The sequence below is a fragment of the Odocoileus virginianus genome, chromosome 6 (assembly GCF_023699985.2).
Source record: "Odocoileus virginianus isolate 20LAN1187 ecotype Illinois chromosome 6, Ovbor_1.2, whole genome shotgun sequence".
Classification (NCBI taxonomy): Eukaryota; Metazoa; Chordata; class Mammalia; order Artiodactyla; family Cervidae; genus Odocoileus; species Odocoileus virginianus.
In genome coordinates this window covers 14,514,000-14,539,709 of record NC_069679.1, presented here as the reverse complement: position 1 = coordinate 14,539,709, position 25,710 = coordinate 14,514,000, and the positions used below count along the sequence as shown (strand labels likewise).

General features: G+C 55.7%; 1 protein-coding gene across 1 annotated transcript; it reads right to left on the bottom strand.

The window, feature by feature from the left end:
• Window positions 1-3,637: 3,637 nt before the first annotated feature.
• On the bottom strand, window positions 3,638-25,603 carry LOC110148056 (myosin-7). Its single transcript, XM_070468844.1, has 40 exons — window positions 25,498-25,603; window positions 24,256-24,308; window positions 23,651-23,859; window positions 23,252-23,395; window positions 22,586-22,742; window positions 22,407-22,434; window positions 21,510-21,618; window positions 21,331-21,423; window positions 21,165-21,228; window positions 20,650-20,748; window positions 20,308-20,411; window positions 19,526-19,664; window positions 19,306-19,424; window positions 19,042-19,191; window positions 18,623-18,793; window positions 17,721-18,030; window positions 17,387-17,454; window positions 16,969-17,056; window positions 16,230-16,347; window positions 15,962-16,085; window positions 15,537-15,673; window positions 15,037-15,292; window positions 14,194-14,436; window positions 13,872-14,048; window positions 12,901-13,046; window positions 11,706-11,796; window positions 10,612-11,001; window positions 10,261-10,387; window positions 9,987-10,105; window positions 8,804-9,000; window positions 8,053-8,236; window positions 7,711-7,876; window positions 7,473-7,597; window positions 6,607-6,915; window positions 6,179-6,382; window positions 5,931-6,056; window positions 5,564-5,839; window positions 4,560-4,655; window positions 4,324-4,458; window positions 3,638-3,772 (listed from the first exon to the last, which is right to left on the bottom strand). Exons 3-40 carry the CDS (start codon window positions 23,849-23,851, stop codon window positions 3,755-3,757), a joined length of 5,808 nt encoding a protein of 1,935 aa, XP_070324945.1. The 5' UTR covers window positions 23,852-23,859; window positions 24,256-24,308; window positions 25,498-25,603; the 3' UTR covers window positions 3,638-3,754.
• Window positions 25,604-25,710: the final 107 nt, after the last annotated feature.

Here is a 25,710-nt window from a genome sequence, read left to right as displayed (position 1 = left end):
AGACCAGAGGCTTGTCCCTTGCCTCCCAGCCACGGGCTCCCCTCCTCCTTTCCTCCCTGGCCTGTCCTCATATGGCCCCAGGCTGGGAGCAACTCCCCACCCTCTCTGGACCTGGAGTCCCATGGTGCTGGGGCCTGGCAGCTGGAGCCAGGATGCCCAGGGAGGGGCTCCTCTGCTTGGGTCCTTGACTCAGTTTCCCTTTGTCAGGAAAAGGATTTCATGCTGCCCTCTCTTTTTGTGCGTTCCCCAGTCTGCAGGCAGGTGTCCTCCTGGGAACGTGAGTTTGCATTACATTAGGGACACATCCGGAGCCCCCAGCCCCTCCCTGACGCTCCTGATACAGTGGCCACTGTCTGACCTGTCAAGCAGAGGACGGAGCTGCCCCATGCCACCATGGCAGATGTGCACAGAGAGCCGCAGTCCAGCAATCTACCGTCCAGACTTGACCACCACACGTCCATGCCCAGTCTTAACACACACATGAGGATTTTCCACACTTGCATACTTCAGTTTGCAGATTTTCCTCTGTGTTGTTTGCACACCCAAACACACATTTGCACACAGAAGCTTTTACCCTTCACTGCCATCCTCTGCTCCCATTGTGGGATGGGATGGGGGTAGGGAGAGGCGTTAATCCCCGGGGCCTGAGGCAGGAGGGGTGAGGGTGGGGGTGCTCCCTTCCGCCTCTCTGGGCTGCCAGAGGGTGCAGGTGCTGCTGAGGCTGTCTGGGGCCCTGGCAATCCCCGGGATTTACACCAGCTGGGCCCCAAGCTCGGCATTCCACTGGGTGGGGGCTCTGCAGTCCACTCCCGTCTCCCCAGGTAGAACCCTGGTGTCCCCTCTCAACCCTCGTGGGTCTCATACTCACGTGTCCTTCTTGGTGGGTGTCCCCAAGCGCCCCAGGCCCTCATGGCCCCCTCCCCGCCTCCAGTGATGCCACCTCTCAGAGGGAGTAGGTGTCAGGTCTTCAGCAGGCCGTGCCTGTTATGACTAAGTGGACATTGTGTTCAGGAAACAAAGCCAGACTCCGCTGCCCTGGCTTTCCCTACACCCTCACACCCAGGAACATGCTCCCAAGCTCCCCCTCCCAAACCATCTCCTGTCACCTCTCAATATAGCTCCAGAGTGTGGAGGTGGGTAGGACGGATGGGGGTCGACTTCTCTGCTTTCCACCAAATATGTGGTCTCTCCCCCATGGTCCCCAACTCCCTAGGGCCCTCCACTGCCCCATCGTTGGACTCAAGAATACATATCTGTCTCCAGGGGACTTGTACCCTATATCCATGTCCTTGGGGGGACCCTAGTCAACCCCACTTTCCCATCTCCTGCAGGTTCATATGCCAACTCATTTCCCCCTGGGATGAAAGCTACTTGTGCCCTGCTCCAGGTCACTCGAGGACCTAGTATGCAAGCTAGGGGTTTAGTCTGAGGCCCAATGCGTCACTGCTTGGTTCCCATTGCCCTGGGGACGTGATAAGGGGCTGAGAACATCAGGTCAGGCTGGGTCAGGACCAAGTGACAAAGACTAGGCTTTGTCCTCAGGGAACCCTATGTCCTAAGCAAGCCAGACTGGGTATAGATGGAGTCGCTGCGTGGTGAGAGGTAGGCAGGCGGTTCCCACTGTCTCCTATGGAAGGAGGAAGAGGGGAGGGCTTAACCCGGTTCCAGGGTTCTGCCCCACCTGTCTGGTCTGCTTTGCCGTCCTCTCCCTATCCTAGCCCCCTCTCACATCCATCCCTACTCTCTGTCTTCCCGAAGCAGCTCCTCATTCTGCTAGGTGTCCTGGAGGGTGAGCGTGCTGGTTGGACCCTCCTGCCACAGGTAAGGAGCGAGGAGAGAGGGCCAGCTTTGCCCTGCCTTTGCCTGGCTCCCTGTCTGTCTGTCCTTCTCTGTGTCTGTCTCCCTTCCCCTCTGCCTGGTTCCCTGTCTCAAAGTTGGACCTGGGCTCCCGTTCTCCCTGGCGCCATATTTCTGTGCATCGCACGGTCTGACATGCCTGTATTTCCGCACGTCTCTGCCTTTCTCTTCCCAGCCTCTAGTCACCCTCTGCATGTCCCATCTCAGCCTGCACATCCTGCTCCTGGGTCTTCATCTACGTCTCTCGAACCTGACTGTTCACTTTCCTGATTTTGCTGGTATCTGAGGGTGACCCAGGACTCTTTCCTTTGCCCAGTACCAGACCTTTGGCTCTTCTAGCTTCTCTATCCAAGACTCGCCCTCTCTGTCTCCTCTCCCGTCCCCTCTCAGCACCCTCCTTCGGTGGCCTGTCTGCTGCGTGGTTGCTGGCTGTTCTCTCTGCCTCTGTTTTCTTCTCTGGAAGCTTGGATTCTCTGAGTATCCCCCACATCTCCCTTTTCACACGTGTCCCTCTCTTTCCTCCACTTATCTCCTTGTTCTCCAGATCTTTCCTAGGAAGACTGGTGCTAGGCAGGGAGAGTGGAGGAGGATGTGAAGAGAAAGATGGGACAGCCTGTGGGTCTTTCACCTCACTTCCTCTATATTTTCTCTCTGTTGGTTTCCTTGGTCACCATCCTCCGGGTTCCTGAAACTTCTCCCTCTCTCTCCACTGCCCACCTCCTTAGGTCTTTCCTTTTTCCTTCCCCGTTCCCCTTCTTTCTTCTTCCTCTCCTCCCTGGATCGGGCACTTACTCTAGATGCTGCATTGGGAGCTCAGAGACCAGAGGGGCTGGGAGTGGCCATGGGTAGTACATTGGGAAGGATTCAGGCCAGGGCCTCCTCAGTCCCCATGCTCTGTGGTCCAGGCCTTCCCTAAGCAGCCCAGGTGTGGCAGTGAGTCTGGGGGAGGTGGAGGACTGGGCTTGTTTAGTTGAGAGGGAGCTTACTCCTTCCTTCACTTTTCAGCCCTCTGGTGATCCTCCCCAGCCCCTTCCTTCCCCAGGGTCCTGCTCACTATGACTCTCCCCAGCCCCTCGTTTGCCTGCCTCCCCTCCAGATGACCTGCTCTAAATGGGCCAAAGAACCTCCATCTTCCAGCAAGGCCAAAAGCTATGGTAGGAAGTAATGAGGGAGAGGAATAGAGTGTCTTGGACCACAGGCCAGGTCCCAGGTGATGGGGAGGTGGGCTGCAGTGCAGTTCTCCAGGTCAGGGTGAGGAGGTAGTCAGAGACAGTAGAGGCTGTGTCTGGAAGGGGAAGGAGCTATGGATGCTAGTCCTGTGCCCTCCCAGACACTTACCTCACATAGGGACTGGGGGGTCATTACTTTAAGTGGGTCATGCCTTGGAGGGCACCCTCACACACTAAACTTCCTCCCCGTGGCCCAGCCCAGGTATTGTCAGCAGTGGGGGGCAGTGTGGATCACATCAGGGGCGTAGGTCAACACAGATGGGCTCACGTACTCTAGGAGAGCTTTAGGGGCATCTCTAAATCTCCTTTAACCCCCAGGGTCTCTGGGCCAGGGAGAGGGCTGACAGGAGAGGTGTCATCTGCTGAGAAGGAGGTAATGGGAGAACATGGCAGTGCTGCACCAAGGATGTTTGGAGCCTCCTAGGCTCCCTAGGGAGGCCTCCTGGGTCTGGCCTCCTCCCCTGGAGCCCCCGCCCCCCACCCCATCCCGTGGTCATGTCCTCATGTTCCTGTGGCTAGCAGGCTGTGAAGAAGAGTCTAGAGGCAGGATCTCACTTCAAGGAAAATTGCTTTATTCTGCTTCTTCCAAAGGGGCAGCTCTCCAGGCTCCAGGACTGGGAGCTTCGTTGCACCCTCAGGATGGGGCAGACCAAGAAGATGTGGCGCGGCTACTCTTCATTCAAGCCCTTTGGGAAGGAAACACAGTCCACACTAGCTCCGGAGAGGTGGGTGCTGGGCAGGGCTGGGCATAGGCAGCAAAGCAGAGGTGGGCACCGAGCTGGGGAGTACCACTGCAAGGCCTGAGGGAGGCCCCGAGGTGGTGGGAGATGGGCCCTAGGGGTCAGAGTGGAGGGGGAGGCTCTGGAGGGAAGGGCCCTGGGGTCAGACGGAGGGACGCTCCCTCGACAAGGACAAGGTCCTCTGGGTCGTACATCATAGGTGGGAGTTACAAGACTGAAGGTCTAAACCAGGTGGAAGAGAAGCGGAAATAGCAGCTGGGGGAAGTTGGGGCACACTGACTCTGTGTCAGTTAGGGCTTCTGCTGACCACCATAGGGCTGGGAATCACACAACCATTGAAAGTGAGAGTGGGAAGAACCTTAGAAATCATGGAGGACTGAGTTACCTCGCCTCTGGGGCTGTGGGGTTTGGCTGCAGGAGTAAGTGAAGGGGAGGAGTCCTGGTGTGAGGGGCTCTGTCTGAGGGGTTGGGGGGTTGCTACCGTGGGGAGAACCCACCTTGGCGCCGATGTCACGGCTCTTGGCCCGCAGCTTGTTGACCTGGGACTCAGCGATGTCCGCCCGTTCCTCAGCCTCATCCAGCTCGTGCTGCACCTTGCGGAACTTGGACAGGTTGGTGTTGGCCTGTTCCTCCTGTGGGGGTTCAGGGGAATGGGAGGATGAGGTGAGGAGCCAGGGGTTATGAGACTGCCTGGTTCCCTCCTCCAGGCCTGGGCCCCAGCAGGGTCACTTACCGCCTCCTCAGCCTGGCGCTTGTAGGCCTTGACTTTCAGCTGCAGCTTGTCCACCAGGTCCTGCAACCGCAGCAGGTTCTTCCTGTCTTCCTCTGTCTGGGGGTCGTGGGGAAGGAGGTGGGCAGCAGTGAGTATGGCATGGTCATAGGAAGCAGTATGGACCCTCCCGCACTCATCGGCTTTACCCTGAAGGTAGTATCCTGACCCAATTCAAGTTTCTGATCCTCACCAAACACTTGAGTTCTCCTTACAATTTCTCATCAAAAAACATATGCATACTTTTAATAGTATGTGCCAACAAAGAGTCTAGGGAGCGGATGGGCCTCCTGAAATTGCACACAAAATTGTGCATGGGCCTTGTTCTGGAAGTGGGCCCTGGGGGGGTCCTGGGGCCCCACGGAGGATAAACCCAGCATGTGCTGGCAGGAACTCTGGGACTGCAGGCCTGATGGGATTTCCTGGACTGCTGGGAAATGACATAGACTTGATCTAGGTTAAGGACAAGTATGCATAGAAGGATGGTGACTTTCTGGACTGGAATGGAAACAAAATCTAATTGATAGTCTGATTCTGGAAAACACTGTGAAAGCTAAAGTCTATGCTTCCGTGAGTAACTGAAAAGTTCTGAGATTCATTCCAATGGCTTTGGTGTATTTTGGTGGTGATGATGCCAGGCTAAGATTTGGCTACATATTTGCTTTCTGGTCATCTGTGCTGGGTGAGCTCTGCTGGAGCTCCGGGTGTGTCCTGAAGGGACAGGTTGATGGTGAATGTTGATGGGGAGCTTGAAGGCCAGAAGGCTCAGAGACTGTCCCCTGAGCCAGCGGCACTTAGGGTAGAACAGGGCCTGGCAGAGTAGAAACTGGGTAGCCATAGACTGTACTCCGGCTCTTTGCCCTCTAAGAGGCTAAGAAAGAACACTTCATCCCTCTGGGGTGGTTGTCACCCTGGCTTCAGGCCATGATGCAGAGGGCCCTGTCCGGGAGCAGCTGCTGGGTCCACACCTGGTAGGTGAGCTCCTTGATGCGCCGCTCGCTCTTCCTCATGCCCTTGACCGACTCCGCATTGCGCTTCTGCTCGGCCTCCAGCTCGTTCTCCAGCTCCCGCACCCGAGCCTCCAGCTTCTGCAGCTGCTTCTTGCCGCCCTTGAGCGCGATCTGCTCCGCCTCATCCAGCCGGTGCTGCAGGTCCTTGATGGTCTGCTCCATGTTCTTCTTCATGCGCTCCAGGTGCGCGCTGGTGTCCTGCTCCTTCTTCAGCTCCTCTGCCATCATGGCGGCCTGCGCACGGGAGAGAAGTGATACTCGGTCTAAGTCTTCCAGTCCAAGAAAACCCTGGCGTGGAGCAGGCAGACCTGGCAAGGGGACTCACATCCGTGATGGCCTTCTTGGCCTTCTCCTCGGCGTTCCTGCACTCCTGCACCGCCTCCTCCACTTCCGTCTGAAGCTGGGACAGGTCTGCCTCCATCTTCTTCTTCTGGTTGATGAGGCTGGTGTTCTGAGAGTTGGGGTGGGCAGAGCAGGAAAAAGCAGCACTGAGCATCCATGCACGTCTGCTGAAACTCACCTGCAGAGTCCTGCCTCTGCTCCCCTCTGGGACCGCCCAAGGGCACTGCTCACCTGGGAATGCAGCAGCTGCACCCGCTCGCTGGTCTCGATCAGCTCCTGCTCCGCCAGCTTGCGGGACCGCTCCGTCTGCTCCACCACGGCCCGCAGCTCCTCCAGCTCGGCCTGTAGCAGGTTGTTACGCCGCTCCACGATGGCTATGTTCTCCTTCAGGTCGTCGTTGGCACGGACTGCGTCGTCCAGCTGGATCTGGGTGTCCTGTGCATCAAGAGAGATGCATGAAGGAGGGAGCTGGGCTCAACCCATCAGAAGGCTGTTAGCTGAACTGGATGCTGCAGGGAGCCTGTGGCGGTGACTCGGGCAGGGCCTGTGGGAGGGGTCAGTGATGGCTCAGGGGCAGGAGTGAGCTGGTGCTGTGATGATGGGATGCCACTGCCCCTCTCTGGATGAGGCGACTTCCTGCTTCCAAAATCACTGTGTACCTTCAGCAAGCTCTGGAGGCTCTTGACTTGCTTCTGGGCCTCGGCAGCCAAGCGGTTGGCATGGCTGAGCTGGATCTCCATCTCGTTGAGGTCGCCCTCCATCTTTTTCTTCACCCGCAGGGCCTCGTTGCGGCTGCGCGTCTCTGCGTCCAGGGAGGTCTGCAGTGAGTCCACCACCCGCAGGTGGTTGCGCTTGGCCTGCTCCATCTCCTCGTCCTTCTCTGCCAGCTTCCGCTCCATCTCTGCCTTGATCTGGTTGAACTCCAGCTGGGCCCGGAGGATTTTGCCCTCCTCATGTTCCAGGGAGGCCTGGAGGGGGTTGGGAAGAGAAGGTCTGAGGCATTCAGGGCACAGGATGGGGCCAGGGGGCTGTCCACGAATCGTGGATACAAAGTCAGCTCAAGAGTGGTATAAGTGGTTCAGTCAAAGAAGCAGGAGGAGGAAGAAGAAAAGAATTTGAAAGGAAAAAAAAGGCCTAAGAGAAGGTGATTCAGGCTCTTATAGAGGAGAGTGAGCTATAAAGACAAAGAGGAAAATGAAGAGAGTGGTGTTGCCAAGGAAACAGAGGCAATCAGGCACAGAATGTAAAAGCTCAAAGAGGGAGGCAGAGGTGAAAAGAGGGGGAATGAAACAGGAAATCTTGTCTAAGATGTAATAGGTAAAATGTCTGTGTGAAGGCAAGTGAGTGACCGGTTCTTTCCTTCATTCCCCGATATTTGTTGAGTGCCTACTAAGTGTCAGGCACTGTTCTAGGCTCTGAGGATGGACCCGTGAGCAAAGGAAAGAGGAGATGAGAACAGGGACCATAGCCTAGCCCTCAGTTTCTTCTCCCACCCTCTGCACCTCCTCCACTCCTGTGTGCGCACCTCCGCCTCCTCCAGGGCCGACTGCAGCTCCAGCTTCTCAGCCTCCAGCTGCTTGCGGACCTTCTCCAGCTCGTGGATGGTCTTGCCACTGGAGCCCAGCTGCTCCGTCAGGTCGGAGATCTCCTCTGTGGGAGGGGCGGGCAGCTCAGCCGGGCGCTGCCTGCTGCGCCGGGGGAAGGCCTCGAGGAGCACCACGTGCGGCCCGCCCGGCCCCGCCACGCCCGGCCCGCGCCCGCACCCTGCAGATTCTTGTTCTCGCGCTTGAAGGTCTCCAGATGCTCCAGCGACTCCTCGTAGGCGTTCTTGAGCTTGAAGAGCTCGGTGCTGAGGGAGCGCGCCTCCTTCTGCGAGGACTCCAGCTCCGACTGCGACTCCTCGTACTTCTGCTTCCACTCGGCCAGGATCTGCGGGGACCCGACGGCCGGACGCGGCTCCAGGGGCAGCCGCAGCCCCACCTCCGGGACCCAGGTCCCCCTCCTGGGCCCAGCCTCCCCTGGCCTCAGCCTCCTGGGAGGATGTTCCCGACTCCCGCCTGTCCACCTGCTCTGCCCCCTGGCTGCGGCCCCCAGCCCGGGCCCACCTTGTCGAAGTTCCTCTGCTTCTTGTCCAGGGCGGCGGCGGCCGCGTTGGAGCGCTCCACGTCCACCATCAGGTCCTCGATCTCGTTCTGCAGGCGGTGCTTGGTCTTCTCCAGCGAGGAGCACTTGGCGTTGACGGCCTCCACGGCCTCCTCGGCGTCCTGCAGCCGCTGGGCCAGCTTCTTCCTGCCCGTGTTGGTGAGGGCGGGGCAGTAGTGGTGGGAGTGGGCGGGAAAGATGGAGGGTGTGGATTTGGACAAGGGGAGACATGGTGAGTCTTGTGGAAAACAGTCTTTGAAAACTCAGAGGCGTTGCTGGAGAAGCCTGAGGACAGGCCCAGGGGCAGAAAGCAAGACAGTTGGAGAGTTTGGGGGACAGGGTGCGAAGACCCACAGCACCCAGGGAGCCTTCTGCGAGGCATCCCTCCCACCCTGGGCCAGCCTCTAGGCTTGCAGACTTGGAGGACACGTGCAGTCCCAGCACCCCGCTTCTCACCTGCCGTGGCACCCTGCCCCAGGTGGGAGCACTCTGCCCTCAGACAAACCTTTTGTTCGTCTTATATTCGGATGAGAAACATAACGCGAGCAAAAAGCTTTCCTGAGAGGAGAAGGAGGTGGGGCCGGGGCAGGGTCCTCTGCATTGTCAAAACCTAGCTTAACATCCACCCCCGCAGCCGGCCCGGGTGAGCGGTGGGCTGGGCTGCGGCCTGCTGACACAGGGGCCCCTGCCAGAGGCAGGCTGCCCGGGACTCACTTGGCCTCCTCCAGCTCCTCGGTCCTCTGGATGGCGTCCGTCTCATACTTGGTCCTCCACTGGGCCACCTCTGAGTTGGCCTTGGACAGGACGCGCTGCAGCTCGGCCTTGGCTTCTGTCTCTTCCTCGTACTGCTCCCGCAGCAGGTCACAGTCGTGCCGGGCCGACTGTAGTGCGTGGGCCAGGGCGTTCTTTGCCTGCGAGGGGTGGCACCGAGAGGGGCTCAGCTTGCCCTGTGATGCACTGCTTGTCTCCCCACTCTAATTTCAGCATCCTCCCACAGTCTCACCTGTTTCTAAATCCCTAGTGGACCTGGAACAGTTTACCAAGTACTGTTAACAAAGTCCATACAGTGCCGCACTGTTTACAAAGTGCATTGTGCCCACCCCTCTCATGCTCCTCACGCAGCAGGCTTTACCATCCTCACCCCCATTTTACAGCGGAGGAGATGGAGGCTCAGAGATATTAGGCAATTTCCCCAAGATCACCAAGCTCTTAAGAGGCAGATTAGGATTTGAGCCCTGACCTTTTTAAAAATTCATATTCTTTCCCCTTTTTAATGAGCCCTGCAAAGTGCTCGAAATAGAATCCAGTTGAGTTTCTTTCTCCAGTTTTCAGATTGCCCTGAAAATCCCAGGACCACTTGTACAGTTCCTGCGTCCCATACCTATGTCCAGCCAAGGCCATCATGGCTCTCTAGTTTATTTCCTCTCTTCATCTCATTTCCCCCACCCCCACCCCCACCTCTTACTCCATGCCCTCCCGAGGTGGCTGCAGAAAGGCAGAGGGCCTCTGAGTGGGAGGTAGAATAGGAGGCATATGGTAGGGCCTGGGATTCTCAGGGGGCTCAGTGGTAAAGAATCTGCCTGCTAATGCTGGAGACACAAATTCGATTACTGGGTCTGGAAGATCCCCGAGAGGAGGGAATGGCAACCCACTCCAGTATTCTTGCCTGAAAAATCCAATGGACAGAGGAGCCTGGCGGGCTTCAGTCCATGGTTTTGCAAAGATTGGACTGGACTGAATGTACACACACATACACACACACGGTAGGCTCTGGGCATTTTCTTTTTGGAAAATGGGAAAATACTGGGTAGACAGCAAGCCTCATTCTTGGGAAAGAAGTGATGTGGATGCAAGGCCAGCCAGTATGCTGGACAAGTGGCCTGACTCTTGGCCTCACCTTAACCTCCTCTTCCAGCTGCCGCTTGAGGTCCTCTAGCTGCTGGGTGTAGGTGAGCTTGCCTCGGGTCAGCTGGGAGATCAGCGCCTCCTTCTCATCCAGCTGCCGGGACAGCTCACCTGGAGAGGCACCAAAGCACACTCAACTCTTGAGGGCCAGTCACTCCTGTCTCCCCCACCCTTCCCCTAACCCTCAGGTCCCATTCTCTGGAGAGATGTGTGCATACCCAAGCCTGGATTGGCTCAGGAACTCAGAAGACAAGAGTAGGGCTCACCATTCTCGGTCTGCAGCTTGGCCCGTTGGCTTGTGAGGTCGTTGACAGAACGCTGGGTCTCCTCAGCCTTGCTTCGGTGCTCATTCATCTGGTCCTCTAGGGTCCGGCACATCTTCTCCAGGTTAGCCTGAGATGGGAAGGAGAGTTATACGGTGTATGCAGCGGGCTGATGGGGTGCAAGTGGTGCAATTAAAGGAGCAGGGAAAGAGGAAGGCATAGAGGAAGGGTCCAAGGAAAGGGTAGAAGAGGGAAGCATGAAACTGAACAAGACAAAGAGAGGAGATGTGGACAGAAAGCAGAGGCACGTGGAGGGAATTGGAGGAGAGGAGAGGAGAGGAGAGCCGGGCCCACCTTGGCCTTGATGATCTGCTCCATGTTGGACGTGACATCGTCCAGCTCCAGCTTGAACTCACTCTTCTCCTTCTCCAGCTTCTGCTTCACGCGCTGCAGGTTGTCGATCTGCTCGCCCAGCTCGGCCACGCTGTCGGCGTGCTTCTTGCGCAGGGCGGCCGCCGTGGCCTCGTGCTGCAGCGTGGCCTCCTCCAGGTCCCGCCTCATCTTCTGGAACTCAGCCTCGCGCTTCTTGTTCATCTCGATCTGCACGGACGTGGCCCCGCCGGCCTCCTCCAGCCGCTCGCTGATCTCCTCCAGCTCCCGGGACAGGTCTGAGCGCAGCTTCTCCACCTTGGCCCGGGCGGTGCGCTCGGCCTCCAGCTCCTCCTCCAGCTCCTCGATGCGTGCCTGGGCAGGACACGGAGGGGGCTCAGACCCAGTGCCTGGGCCCCTCCATCGGAGCCCCCTCCCAGGGCTCTAGAAGGCTCCTGGCTTGTCAGCTTAGTCCCACCAGGGGACAAGTAGAAATAAAAGGATCACCTTGGTGAGATGGTTTGGATAGTTGAGTTAGCCTGCCTTTGGGCCAAAACATGCTACATTCTCTTTATGGGAAGGAAAGTGGTTGAAGGTTGCTCTTGAAGAAGGACAAAGGGACCAGTGTTCCAGGGACAGTTTAGGCAGTTTTGTGGCAAAAATAATTGAAGTTGGAATGAGAGAGTCAGGTTCGTCTGACTGAACAACTAAGACCCAACACGGTGTCCACTCTAGAGGTAAGAACTGAAGTCACAGCCCAGCTGAGCTGAAGGGTCCTGAAAAGCCATGGGGAACAGAGGAGGACATATAGATCCAGAGATTGGCAGTGCGCTCCCCATGGTCACCAGCTAAACAACAGCTGACCTAAGGAAGCTGGGATTTCTGTCCTCAGACCGGTGAGTGTTTCCAGATCTTTTCCTATGTCATCCTTGGATTAGTTGGCCCTCCTGGAAGTGCTCCACGGGCGATTTGTGATAGCTAGCATCTCCCTTCACAGACACGGAGCCAGTGCCTGTGATGCTGGGCGAGAACGGCCTGGAGGAGGGTTGGGAGCCTGAGGACCAGCCCAGGGGCCTTACCTGAAGCTCTTTGAGCTTCTTCTGCAGCTGACTGCCCAGGGCCTGCTCGTCTTCAATCCTTGCATTGAGGGCGTTCAGTTCAAAGTCCTTCCTGTGAGGAAGAAGGGACCGTGAAGCAAGGAAGGCTGATCAGGCTCAAGGAGGGGCTGCCAGTGACTGGAGATGATAATGAAACAAATGAGGAGCGGGATTTCATGGGAAAAAAAAAAACAGCTTCCAGGGCTGTTGTAGGGTCCTTGAAAGTGTAACATCTGCTGGAGGATTGAAGTTCAATAGGAATTACAACAGGAAGAGCACTGTAGGTGGAGAGGTGGAGTGACAAGACCTGGGCTCCAAGATGATCCCTTCTTTGGTCTGTAAAATGAGGGCACTAGACTAGATCAACTCAAAGGCACCTTTTAGGTCTGATGGTCTTTAATTCTGTCTCTGTTACTTTGGGCAATTTGGTAACCTTTCTGAGCCTTGCTTTCCTCTTTGGTAAGTGAGGTTAAAGTACCATTCTTAAAAGGTCATTTGAGGATCATTGGGATCATATATTCATTCATTCAATAAGTACTGTGCCTGGGGAAGTGTGAAGACTTTCTGGGGAGGCTGTCGATCAGGATGAGTCTCAGAGGCTTTCAGAGTCCTGACCCTAAAGCAACAGAAGATCTTTGATTGTCTGAATATGTCCCACAGACTCACTCTTTGCCAAGTGTGAAATGTGAATCTACACATTTTGAAAGGTCTTGCAATAAGAATTGGAACCATAAGATCATTAAACAAATAAGCAGCCAGACCCTGCACTGCTCACATGTGGTGGCTGACCGCATTTCTCTGTGGTCCTCTGGGCTCTCTGTGAAGGACCTGAAAGGACTTTCCTGAGAGGCTTTTGTGTGGAACTTTCCTCTGTGTTAAGCAACTGGTCTCCAAAGAGACTTGTGTACAAAGGGGGCGAGTGCCCAGCAGGAAGAAAGGGCTGGAGGGATCTGGGTTAGACTTTTGCCAGGGAGGCCTGCTGGGCCCTGATGTGCATGTCTGGGGGAGGAAAGCTTTCTTCCTGGAGGCTCTGCCCAGAGTTTTGCACCCCCTTATGGAGGCTGCATGAAGCTGTTCCCTCTGAGGATGGATCCGTTGGGTCAGCTAGTATTGCCATGGGTGGAACAGGCTGCTGGGTGTGGGAGGAGGATGGGCGATGGGGCAGGGAACACGCTACTTTTTGAGCCGCTCATCCAGCTGCTGCTTGTCGTTCTCCAGGTCCATGATGCTCTCCTGGGTCAGCTTCAGGTCACCCTCCAGCTTCCGCTTGGCTCTCTCCAGGTCCATTCTCACCTTTTTCTCCTGCTCCAGGGATCCCTCCAGCTGATGAAGAGAAGGACCAGTGTGACCTGTTAGGCCAAGTATCCTGACTTGATAGTTTGGGAACTCATTCATTTTGGGGTTGAGGGATCCTCAGAGGTGTCAAGACTTGGGAAAACTACCCCAGAATGGGGCAAATATTGCTAGGGGGCTGTGAGAGAACCTAGCGTGAAGGAATGCTCAGTAATTATGATAAATGACTGAATGAATGACTGTAGGTTAAAATCCCAAAGCTACTTTCATTTAATCTGCATCCTATAAGCACCTACTGGGTTCCAGGCCCCATCCTAGGCACTGTAGACACAAAATTGAATAAAACCAAGTTCCACCTAAAGGTAGCTTCCAGTCTGTGGCTGGGACCAATACTTCAATAATCATAACACAGAGCAATAAAGAATGATTCAGGAGACATATACACGAAGGACTACCTATGGGAACAGTGATCACTGAGGGCAAGATCCTGGCTAAGATATTAGAAGTCCAAAGATCCTCAAGGAGGATCTTTGTGAAGATTCCAAGGGAAAATTCCCAGGGAAATTTATTATGTTTTTATGAGATAACCCTCTAAATTCTGTGGCTGAAGACAGACATATAGGCTTGAACTTAAAGTGAAGGAAGGAAGCCCATCTCTATTGTTGATCACATCAGCAAGATGAGATACATAGCTCAGAACTGATCACCCCTCCCCTTGTCTGTTCCCAGCTCCCTTCTAGAAAGATATCAGGAGAAGGAGCACTCTCTAACCCCACACCCGCAAACACACACACACATGCACACACAGACACTGATGGACCTGGTATATCTAGGCCCTTGTAACAGTCTACTTACATCGTCCACATGCTGTTCCAGCTTGACCTTGGCCTTGGTCAGGGTGTTGACTTTGTCCTCCTCAGCCTGAAGGTCATCCAGGGCTTGCTGGTGGGCCTCTTGCAGAGCTTTCTTCTCCTTGGTCAGCTTAGCAATGATCTCATCCAGCCCAGCCATCTCCTCTGTCAGGTTCTTCACCTGTTGACCAAGAGCCCCATCCTCTTTAGGGCTAAACATCACCAACCTGGAGACATCCATGGAGACCTCCAAGGCCAGGGGCCAGGACCACACTCAGGTCTGGGAATCCTGAGACTCGGTCTGGAGTCAAAGGGAGCGCCCTCACCTTGTTCTCTGTCGCGTGCTTCTCCTTCTCCACCTTGGCCAGTGTCAGCTCCAGGTCATCAATGTCCCTCTTCAGCTCAGAGCACTCATCTTCCAGCTTGCGCTTCTTGGCAGTGAGCTCAGCGTTCATCTCCTCCTCGTCCTCCAACCTCTCGGTCATCTCCTTCACCTTTGCCTCCAGCTGGATCTTGTTCTTGATCAGCTGGTCACAGCGTTCTTCTGCATCAGCCAGGTTGTCTTGTTCCTGAGGGCAAGGTGCAGAGGGGAAGCTATTCGGTGGATGGGGTAGATGGCAAAAGCATGGAGGGACAGGCTCCACTTTCACTGTAAGAGGGCAACCCCAGGATCTCCCCAGCTGAGAAGAACCTCAGAAGGATGGGGAGAGGAAGAGTTTTAGGGCAATGTGATAGGAGCACTGGGGAATGAGAGCAGAGAGGAAGGGAACCAGAAGTCTCTTTATCTAGCCCTCTTCCTCTGGTCTCCTCCATCAAAGGGGAGGGAACTGCATTTGTTGATGCCAGCACTTCGCATATTTACAGCCTGGTGAGATGGGCAACTTTATTCCCTGTCTAGAGATGAGGACATGGAGACCCAGAGATAACACATCATTTGCCCAAAGTCACAGAATTATCAAGCTATGGGTCCAGGTTAAATCCTGATGGAAAACCTGTGTTTTTAAGTTAATCCTTTCTCCTCTTCCCTTTCTTTCTCTAGAGACCTCTTTGGAGGCCTTTGGAAGTGTTGATTCCAGAATTCTCTGCTTATGAGGGCACAGGATGGTGAGCCCCCAGGTAGGGAAGTGTAGGGTGTGTGGGAGATGTGGGCAGAGGCCTGGGGGTCTCACCGCCTGCACTTGGAGCTGCAGGTCATTCTTCTCCTGCAGTAGGGACACCATCTTCTCCTCCAGCTCCTTGCGCCGAGCCTCTGACTTCTCCAGCGCCTCTTTGAGGCGCCCAAACTCCTCCTTCATGGTGGCTATTTCCTTCTCTGTCTCTGCACTCTTCAGCAGTGGTTTGATCTTGAAGAAGAGCCTCATCCACGGCCAGTTCTTGACCCCCATGAAGGCCCGAATATTCCACTGGATAATCAGCAGGGAGTCTCTGCAGGGGCCCAGCGAGAAGGTCGGTGAGACAGCCTCTTCCCTCCTTCCTGCCCAGAGGCCCTGGCTCCTCCATCCATCCTGTGACAGTGAGGCACCCCCACCCCTGCCACGCCCACCGCCCGTGTTGGTAGCTGTGTTGTGGCCCTTTGTCACTTGAAGGTCTGGGGCGCTCTTTCTCCATCCACTGCTCTGAGCCAACCCGGGCCTTCGAGGCCTGAGACCCTCCCTTTAACATCTCTCACCTGCGTTCCAGCAGCTTCTTGAACTCCATTCTGGAGAGCACACCTCGGGACTGAGCCTGGATGCGGGTGATGATGCGGCTCAGCCTTTCATCTCGCATCTCCTCCAGCAGCCCCAGCAGGCCCGCCTTGAAGAACACCTGCAGGGAAGTAGTGTGTGGACAGGACTGGGACAGGCAGGATGGGGATGAAGTGGGGCTTATCTTAGGGAGGGTGCCAAGGCAGAAAAGAACTGGAGGAAGGAGGTCAGTGGCAACTGGAGCTAGAATGGGGGAGCAGGGCTGTCTGGTCCGTGGGGAGGGCTAGCATGTGGTTCAGTAATGCTTGTGAGTATTGGTAAAATGATGGTTGGTAAAAGGAAAGGAGTCATAGAGCAAAAGGACAAGAGAGGTCTCCCTGTAGTCAGTTCGTTCCCTCCTTTTCTTTACCTTGGTGTGGCCAAACTTGTACTGGTTGTGGTCAATGTCCAGGGAGCCCAGCAGCTTCTCTGCCCCTTTCCTGCTGTCAATGAACTGGCCTTCGGGGATGGCCGCTGGGTTCAGGATTCGATACCTGGGAGGGAGGTGCTCCGTGTCACTTGTGTTCTGCAGTGATTGGCTCTGCCCACAGAATCCAAGGCCACTCGCAGTTTCCGCGTCCTGCTAAGGCTGCCCAGGCTCCCCCTGTTCCCTGAGCCCTGCAGCGCCTGGTACCCACCTCTGCCGGAAGTCCCCGTAGAGGATGCGGTTGGGGAAGCCCTTCCTGCAGATGCGGATGCCCTCCAGCACACCGTTGCAGCGCAGCTGGTGCATGACCAGGGGGTTGTCTATCACCCCTGTGGCAGGAGGGAAGGGAGAGGAGTGTGTGGGGAGAGCATGCGGCTAAGAGCCGAGGGTTCTGGCTTCTGATCTTGGCTCTGTCATGGACTGGCCTGTAACCTTAGCAAGTCAGTATTTTTTTTTTCTTGCCATAAATTTTGAGAGTAACCAAAAGGCTTTCATAGTCCTTATTTTATAGGGTTTATGCCTATTTTCATAGGTGGTAGCCACAGCCAATATAGACCATTTTCTAAGCCCTAACAGGTTAAGGGACTTGACCAAGGTCATTGAACTGATGAGAGCAGAGCCAGGCACCAGAACCCAGACACCTGAACTCCTCCATCTCCTCATGATTCAGAAAGGGAGAAACAATCCTTACATGTCTCATCAGGGGCTGTAAGGCACTTAGGAGGGAGTGTCCATCAAAGTAGTTACACATTACCCTGAGCTACACATTCTAAATGGAGGGCAGCGCTGGGGCCAGGGTGGGAGGCTGTGTGTGAGCCTTTCCGGGGAATAGGAGGGGAAGAATGTGATCTAGAAATCTCCATGGTGGGAGCTCAAGAGGTGATCTAAAAGACCCTGCCCCTGGGGCAGTACATCTCAGCAGTGGGCTGGGCCTGGCTTCTTGGGCTTACCTGGAGACTTTGTCTCATTGGGGATGATGCACCGTACGAAGTGGGGGTGTGTGGAGCGCAAGTTGGTCATCAGCTTGTTCAGATTCTCCTGTGGCCCAAAACCCAAGAGGGAGAAGTTAAGAAAGTGAAAGAGAAGTAAGAAAGGGAGCAGAGGGGGAGGAAAGGAAAGAGAGAATGCAAGGAGCTGGAGAGTGAAGGAGGGCTAGGGGACGACACGGAGGAGGAGATGGTGGGAGGCAGAAGGGATAAAGAAACCAGGGGAGATGAGAAAGGAGTAAGAGCTGAGGCCAGCAGATACAGGGGAGAGAAGACAGGGTGCAGAGGGTCAGGAAGGGACTGAGGAGACTGAGTGGGAGGAGTCAGGGCTGAGCCAGGCAGGGGACAAGCAGGGCTGGGGTGGCGCTGACCACACACTCACCCTGTGCAGAGCTGACACGGTCTGAAAGGATGAGCCTTTCTTGGCCTTGCCTTTGCCCTTCTCAATAGCTGTGGAAGAGAGAGTCAAGTAAAGGAGATGAATGGGCATGTGCGGAGTCAGGGCGGCGGGTGAGGAATCCCAACCTCTCTCCACATTTGGTTGCAGGCCATGGTCTTTACTGTGGGTGCTCCAACTTCTCTGCCCAATTCCCTCACTGCATCTGTAAGCCCCGGGGCCTAGCCCGACACGGAAGTGGTGGGGGGCTAGCACTTGACCTGCCTCAGAACCACAGTAGAAACGTGCTCTCGGTCCTGGGGTCCCAGTCTCCACTTACGTGTGTCAAACCCAGCATAGTTGGCAAAGAGGTTGCTGAGCATCTTGAGGGAAGACTTCTTGTACAAGTCCACCACTGTCTCGTTGAGCGGGTCTTTGTTTTTCTGCAGCCAGCCTATGATGTTGTAGTCCACCGTGCCAGCGTAGTGGATCAGGGAGAAGTGGGCTTCCGGCTTCCCCTTGATGTTGCGCGGCTTCTGGAAGTTGTTGGACTTGCCCAGGTGGTTGTCGTACAGCTTGGCCTTGAAGGTCATGTCGGTGGCCTTGGGGAACATGCACTCCTCCTCCAGGATGGACATGATGCCCATGGGCTGAGGGGGGAGGGAAGAGCATCACTGAGCCTGCTTCAAGCAAATGGAGATGGATCCTGCCTACTCTAGTGTCGATGGAGATGCCCATTTGCCTATGAGCTGGTACTTCAGCTCTCAGCAGTTATGTATTGACTGGCACCTGTTCAAACCTCCCCAAGGTGGTACTTTGGTTTCAAAGGGACCTTTGTGAAAGTCTGGGAACGTGGATGCTATAGGTGCTTTACACCCTACTCCATCGCCCAGATCCCTGAGATGTTGGGGTTGAAAAGAAGTGCTGTCTTATGTTTCCCCACGCCACCCTCAGACTTCCTGCTCCTTGATAGGTAAACCAGAGTCAGTAAACACACAGATGTGGGAGGCCATCCCTGAAGTGCCCATCCTCTGTGTGTCCACTCTCAAGCTGTGGAACTCAGCTCTCCAGGACCTCCCTGTCCTGGGTGGCGGGGATAGCACAAGGCTCTGGAAACTAGGGCTTGGGATTCTTCTGTTAGCTAGATCATGATGCCCAGAAGGGTGGGGTGGCCATTCTTCTGGGGCATTCATGTGTGTGGGGCGTGAATGGAGAGTTCAGGCAGAGAGGCCGAGGCAGCACCTTCTCGATGAGGTCGATGCAGGCCTGCAGGTCCATGCCGAAGTCGATGAACTCCCACTCGATGCCCTCCTTCTTGTACTCCTCCTGCTCCAGCACGAACATGTGGTGGTTGAAGAATTGCTGCAGCTTCTCATTGGTGAAGTTGATGCACAGCTGCTCGAAGCTGTTGAACTGCAGGGCGGGGACGGGGAGGAGTGGGTCAGGCGGGCAGGGGTCTGTGGCCTGAGGGGTCGGCCCAGGGCTGGCAATGGGTGTGGCTGGCCTTTCTCTGGTCAGGGCAGGGAGGGAGCGCCCCCTGAAGACACGTGGCCATCTCCACCCCTGGGGAGCCCACGGCATTCCCCAGGGCTTGGCCAGCGGTGGCTGCCTCTGTGAACCAGTGAGTTCCCGTTCTCCCAGACCCTGGGCTCCCCACTCACGTCAAAGATCTCGAAGCCGGCGATGTCCAGGACACCTATGAAGTACTGGCGTGGCTGCTTGGTCTCCAGGGTGGCGTTGATGCGCGTCACCATCCAGTTGAACATCCTCTCATATACGGCCTTGGCCAGCGCCCCAGTGGCATACGCCACCTGGAAGGTAGGGGAGAAACCCACATGAGAGAGTGGTGGGAAGAGTTGATTACAAAGCTCCCACGGCTGCACCGGGCCAGCACCTCTGCCATTTAACACCTGAAGATGACCCACCTGCTGGACATTCTGCCCCTTGGTGACGTACTCGTTGCCCACCTTCACCCGAGGATGGCACAGCCCCTTAAGCAGGTCAGCTGAGTTCAGCCCCATGAGGTAGGCAGACTTATCAGCCTCTGGAAGGGAAGGGCAGATGGCAGAGTTGGAAGAGGGACACCTCCTCTGCAGACGAAGGCTTCATGGCTCCATAGCTGTTCCCTGAACCCCTGACTCCCACCTTCGGTGCCATCAGGCTCGGCCTGCTCCTCTCGCTGCTTCTGTTTGAACTTCATGTTTCCAAAGTGCATGATGGCGCCCGTCAGCTTGTACATGGAGTTCTTCTCCTCTGTAGTGAAGCCCAGCACATCAAAGGCATTCTGTAGGCAGGACCCGTGGTGGTGGACCCCAGAAAAGGGAATATGGAAGGCAAATGAGACCCCTCTGCAGTTGAGCGAGATCTTATCTCCTGAATCTCTGTGGGTGCTGAGACTCCCATCCCCAGTGGGGAACCCCACAACTAAGCTGGGAAGTATAAGAGCCAGGTGGGTGTGGACTGCCTTGGCCAGGGGTATCAACAGTTAGGCTGTTCTCTGGAGCTGCTCTGGGTGACCCACTAACGTTTCCTACTTCTGTCCCTCTTCTAGGCCCTTCCCTTACATCCATGCCTGGATCTCCCATATGTATCAGTACCTGTTCTTCACCTAACAGCCTGCTCTAGCCCCACGGCAGCTGCATGACCACCCGCCCCTTTCCCTTAGTAGTGCTTTGTTTTTTGGCTTGTCTGTTTCTCTGTCCATGGCTTTCAACCCTCTCTGCTTTGATTGAAAATACCAGTCACTGGCCCACCCTGTCTCATCTCACCTGTATCCCAGCACACTCAGGACACAGGGCACATTCTGGCCCTCAGGAAGGAACAACAGACAGCCAGGGTCTTAGCTCTATTTCTGGGCCAGTGAACCGAACCCATTTGCCCCTCACCACCAGTCCCCTTGCCTCCCAGCTGGGTCCTCACACACTTACATCAGTGGCCATGAGCTCCTCAGCATCATCAATTGAGGCCACAGTGGTCTCTCCTTGGGAGATGAATGCATAGTCATAGGGGTTGTTGGTGATCAGCAGCATGTCTGGGGGGTGGGGGGAGAGACGTTAGAATGGGGGCTCAAACCCCTGGCCCTCCCTGGGGCTATCTGCCATGACACATGACCTGCGAAAGAGCACATGATAGGGCTTAATGGGGTCCTGCATCCCACAGAACTGAATCCAGCCATGCAATAAACCCAGGGCCTGTCAACAAGCAGCTGCAAGTGGAGGGGACCAGGTTGCCATGGAGATAGTTGGTCTCAGTTGGTAGCTGTGACTCACCCAGCAGCTCAGGCTTTTTGTTGGACAGGATTTGGTAGAAAATGTGATAATCTCTCTCTGCTTTCAGCTGGAAAATAACTCTGGATTTTTCCAGAAGGTCTGTGAATAGGAGGGGAGAAGAAAGAGAAGAAGAAAACGTTAGGATTTAAGTACAAGGAAATAGAGAAAAAGGAATGATAAATGTAGAGAACAGGACAGAGGGAAAGGGAGAGGCAAGAGAGGGAGAGAGATGCGCCCACAGATGCACAGAGATCACACACAGAGATGGAGATGGAGACGAAGTCCCAGGAGCAGCGGAAGGTCCCAGGGAAAGACACACAGACATGCAGAGACAGGGATGGAGAAAGACCAGAGGAAGTCTCAGAGGAAGAGGAATATATAGACCTAGAGACACAGAGACGGGGAGAGAGGAAGAGAGCCGGAGGGGCAGAGCCAGCCAGTGACAGAGACTGAGTCGGAGACAGTTAGAGTGAGGGCAGGGTCAGGATGAGCCCTAGCGGATCTGTGACACTCACAGGTCTCGATGTCTGCAGACGCCAACTTGCCGGTCGCCCCAAAATGGATTCGAATGAATTTCCCCTGGAGACATGGAGAAAAGTGGTGATGAGTTGGGGGAGGGCTCCTGTTTGACATATCCCTTGACCAGCCCAAATCCCAAGTCCAAAGGCAGGGCCCACTCACGAAACGGGAGGAGTTGTCATTCCTGACGGTCTTGGCGTTGCCAAAGGCCTCCAGGGCGGGGTTGGCCTGGATGATCTGGTCCTCCAGGGTGCCCTGCGGAGGTCAAGAAGGATGGCAGGTGAGAGGCCTCCTCCTCCTCCGTTTCTGCGGTACAGGCCCTTGGAGGACAGTAGGCTTACCTTGCCTGTGGTCTGCTCCTTTTTGCTGCGGTCGCCAATGGCGGCAATGACCGCAAAGTATTGGATGACTCTCTTGGTGTTGACCGTCTTCCCTGCCCCGGATTCTCCGCTGTTGGGACAGTTGGGCTTATTAGGCAGTGAACAAACATTGCTTGAGACCACAAGCCTCGAGTCAGGAGAGATTGCCTCACTTTATTTGGCAGGGGGAGCCCTGCAGCAGGAAGCCACCAGATAATACGCATCCCAGCCACACATCTGTGCTCTGACATACACAGGGTCAAGGGTAGCAACTAGGAAGGATGTGCTACAAGAAGTGGGTTTGGGCAGTCCGGAGACCTGGGTTCGATCCTTGGGTTAGGAAGATCCCCTAGAGGAGGGTATGGCAACCCACTCCAGTATTCTTGCCTGGAGAATCCCCATGGACAGAGGAGCCTGGTGGGCTACAGTCCTTGGGGTTGCAGAGTCGTGCATAACTGAGCGACTAAGCACAGCTCAATATGGTCTTGGCTGGGCAAGGCCAATCAGAGGAGATGGGCCCAGGCCATTTTGGAAAAGAATGGGTGGCGCTGGGAGAATGGGGAGGGTTTCTGAAGGGAAAAATGAAGGAAAATGAAGAGGGGAAGAAGACATGGTGTTCCCAGGCTTATGGATAGATGAGTGATGAATCAGAGGGGCATGAGTGAAGGAGATGGGAGAGGAAAAATAAGAGAGGAGTGGGGAGGAGAAAGAAAGGGGAGGAGCAAGGAGAAGGCCAGAGTCAAGGCCAGAGAAGACATCAGAGCTGGCATCAGAAGGTGGAGGGAAAGAGAACTGGGAGTCTGTGCATGGGGGCTTGGGTCCTGATGGGGGCTGGGCTCAAGGAGATTGTGGAAGGGAAGAGGAAGGAGCCACACTCACGTGATCAGGATGGACTGGTTTTCTCTGTCTGTGGGGAGAAGATGGGGAGGACAAGTCAGGAGTTGCACAGGATGCTTTGTCATCTCCCCACCCTGCCCCAGCTCCCTGCCTCTCTCCCAGAGGCCTGAACCCCTCGGGAGGAGGGGCCCTCAAGAAACCCTTCGCTTGGGGCCTGTCACCTGTCAGCATGTACTGGTAGGCGTTGTCGGAGATGGAGAAGATGTGGGGCGGCGCCTCACTCCTCTTCTTGCCCCGGTAGGCAGCCACCACCTCGGCATTGTACACCGGCAGCCACTTGTAGGGGTTGATGGTGACGCAGAAGAGGCCCGAGTAGGTCTAGGGGAGGAAAAGAAGTGAGTTGATGAAGTGATGAAGTGGGAGGGGTGGCAGTTTTCGGAGTTAGAGAAAGGTCTTAGGAGAGGGAGAGAAAGGAAATTGTATGAACACAGTCCATCTGAGCAATCCCAGCCCTCGGGTCATTAGAATGACCTGAGGGTGTAGGTGGGCTTCCCAGGTGGCGCTAGTGGTAAAGAATCCACCTGCCAAGCAGGAGACACGAATTTGATCCCTGGGTTGGAAAGATCCCCTGGAGAAGGAAATGGCAACCCACTTCAGTATTCTTGCCTGGGAAATCCCATGGACAGAGGACCTTGGTGGGCGACAGCCCGTAGGCTCACAAAGAGTCGGACATGACTGAAGCAGCTTAGCACACACAAAGATGTAAGGATTAGGACAGAGTGAAGTACTGCCTGGGCACAAAGGACAGACACGCTGGGCTCCAGGAGGTGGACATACACGGAGCAGGAAGCCACTAGATTCAGAGGGCTGTCCGGCGCTGCACTCACATAGATCATCCAGGAGGCGTAGCGCTCCTTGAGGTTGTAGAGCACTGCAGGCTCGTGCAGGAAGGTCAGCATGGCCATGTCCTCGATCTTGTCGAACTTGGGTGGGTTTTGCTGCAACACCTGGTCCTCCTTCACAGTCACTGTCTGCAACAGCCCACGGACAGGGATGGGAGTTAGGCAGGTTATAGGAGAAACATGTTCATGAGAAAAGAATCCAGAGTCTCAGAAAAGATAGACGGGATGTTGGGGATGAGAAGGGCTATTTGGAGAGAGTAGGTCCCTACCCAGAGGAAGGGAGAACCAGAACTCTGTGGGGTGCATCCTGGTGGCACCCGCCTCCAGGCACCCCAGGCGTGAGGGGCATCCAGGGTGGCCTCTCACGCTGGCCCCGCCACCCACCTTGCCATGCTCCGTCTCGGCGGTGACTTTGCCACCCTCTCGAGACAAAATCGTGGCCTTGACGAACTCCTCTTTGTCATCAGGCACAAAGACGTCCTTCTTGAGGTCGAAAGGCCTGGTCTGGGCTTCCAGCCGCTCCTTCTCTGACTTGCGCAGATAGGGGGCGGCCTCCCCAAACGCGGCCATCTCCGCGTCCACCATGGCTGCGGCTGCAAAGGGAGGGAGAAGGAGCTGACTGCGCTTCCCTCCACTCTTCTCCCCTGCAGCAGGAGCCCCAGAGCCTAGCACAGTGCTCATGGGTCAGGAGGGGTCACCGAGAGTCCCTCATTCCTTCAGCTCATCTCCTAGCCCTCGCAAATCTATCAGGGCAGAGGCGGAGGCTAACGTGGTCCAGCCTGGGGCCCTCCTAGTGGAGGGCAGAGTGCCCTGGTCTTCTGGGAGCAGGAAGCTAACTATGCACACTACACACATCTCTGAACCTCTTCACCACCTGACTCCTTCACTAGTCACAGGTAAGAACTCCTGGCCATGCCCCCTAAGGCGAGGCAGAAACTAGAGTTGTGTGCCTTCCCAGATCCCTCCACCCGTTCTTCGGCTCTCCTTACCTTGGCTTCTCGAACGTGCCTTCGAGAGGAAAGGGGCTCAAGGTGGCAGGGGCCTGGAGAGAAGGAAGGTTGGTCAGGGCTGTGTCCCTGCCTCACCCTGGCCCCACCCTTCAGCACCCCTCCACCCCAAGGCCTGAACAGGGGTGGGTGGTGGTGGTGGGCCTCTCTGGTCCTGCTCTCTCCCTCACTTTTCCCACCCGGGTTCTTGATGTCACCTCCGTGAGCCCCTCACTCCACACTCCTGGCCAATGGCCCTGCCCTGGCCCCCCCATCTAGTGAAGCTTGCCTTTTTGAGCCACCTGACATACAACCAGTGGTCACACGGTTGGGGCTTCCCAGCCTACAGAGCATTTTTATGCCCCGTCCTCTTCCTTAGTCCTCACCCCATTCTACAGAGGAGGAAATCTAGGTTCATGAGCTTGCTTGTCCAAAAACACATCACAGTAAGTGGTGGAGCCAGGACTTGGAACCCAAGTCTCATGACTCCGGAGCCAGTTCTCATCCATCCTGTCCCCATTCTATGGTCAGTTGTGGTGGACGTTGTCAAAGAGGAGCCCCCGTGGGCATGTTCTCATAGACACACCCATGGCACAGCTGAATGCGCTCCACAACAGACATGTGGCAAGCTGTACATTCAGTCTGTGCCCAGCACAGAGACCTTGTCAAGGGTACGAACACAGGACACCATATTCCTGTGCCCGGGAGCAACTTTTGCGGGGGGCAAACATACTCCCACGGGCTCGACTCCCAGCTGCGCACACGAGCCATTCTGTGAGTGTGAATATGGGTAGCTACCCAGTGCAAACCTCACAGAACTAGCTTTTATGCACAAACTTCTTAAATAATTGTTCTCTGCCGTCCTCTTGCCGCTTCCTACTTGTCCTCGGGCCTGATCATAAACTCGTCTCCCAGTTGATATTTCTGTGTCTCAGGCAGTGAGGCCCATAGCCTCCCTCACCAAACATTCAGACACACACACACACACACACACACACACACACACACACACACACATACCCCTCTGGTCGCACATGCTCGGTCAGACACAGACACCTCCCGCTGTAACACATGAGCCCCCCACTCCCCTGTGTACACACACGTCTAGCCCTGCCCATGTGTTTTCAGTGACCGGACCTGACACTGTGCATGAAGCCCTGAATGCAGGGTGCTGTTCCTAGAGGAGCCCCTTCTTAAACCTGGGCCCCTTATCCCAGAGGAGGGCCGCCAGCTCCCAGCCCCTACCTGAGAGCAGCAAGGAGAGAAGACTGGAGCGCAGGAGAGAGCTGTGGAGCCGACCTGGACAGGCGGGGGCTGTATATATGGGGAAGCAGGGCGCCCCCACCCCCACCTGCACCCAGTCCCCAGCCGGATTTAGAAAGGACTGTTGTCACTAGAAGCATTTCCCCCAGGCTCCCCCCTCCTTTCCCAAACCATGCTCCCCTCCCCCCCCTCCAG

What these genes read in the sequence shown, in the direction of transcription:
- LOC110148056 (XM_070468844.1), bottom strand. Translation starts at nt 23,851, where the DNA reads ATGGTGGACGCGGAGATGGCCGCGTTTGGGGAGGCCGCCCCCTATCTG. An exon ending in GTCTGCAGACATCGAGACCT is followed by an intron (nt 20,749 to 21,164) that starts GTGAGTGTCACA and finishes TCCTATTCACAG; the next exon opens with ACCTTCTGGAAAAATCCAGA. An exon ending in CTGGATGAGCGGCTCAAAAA is followed by an intron (nt 11,797 to 12,900) that starts GTAGCGTGTTCC and finishes TCTTCCTCACAG; the next exon opens with GAAGGACTTTGAACTGAACG.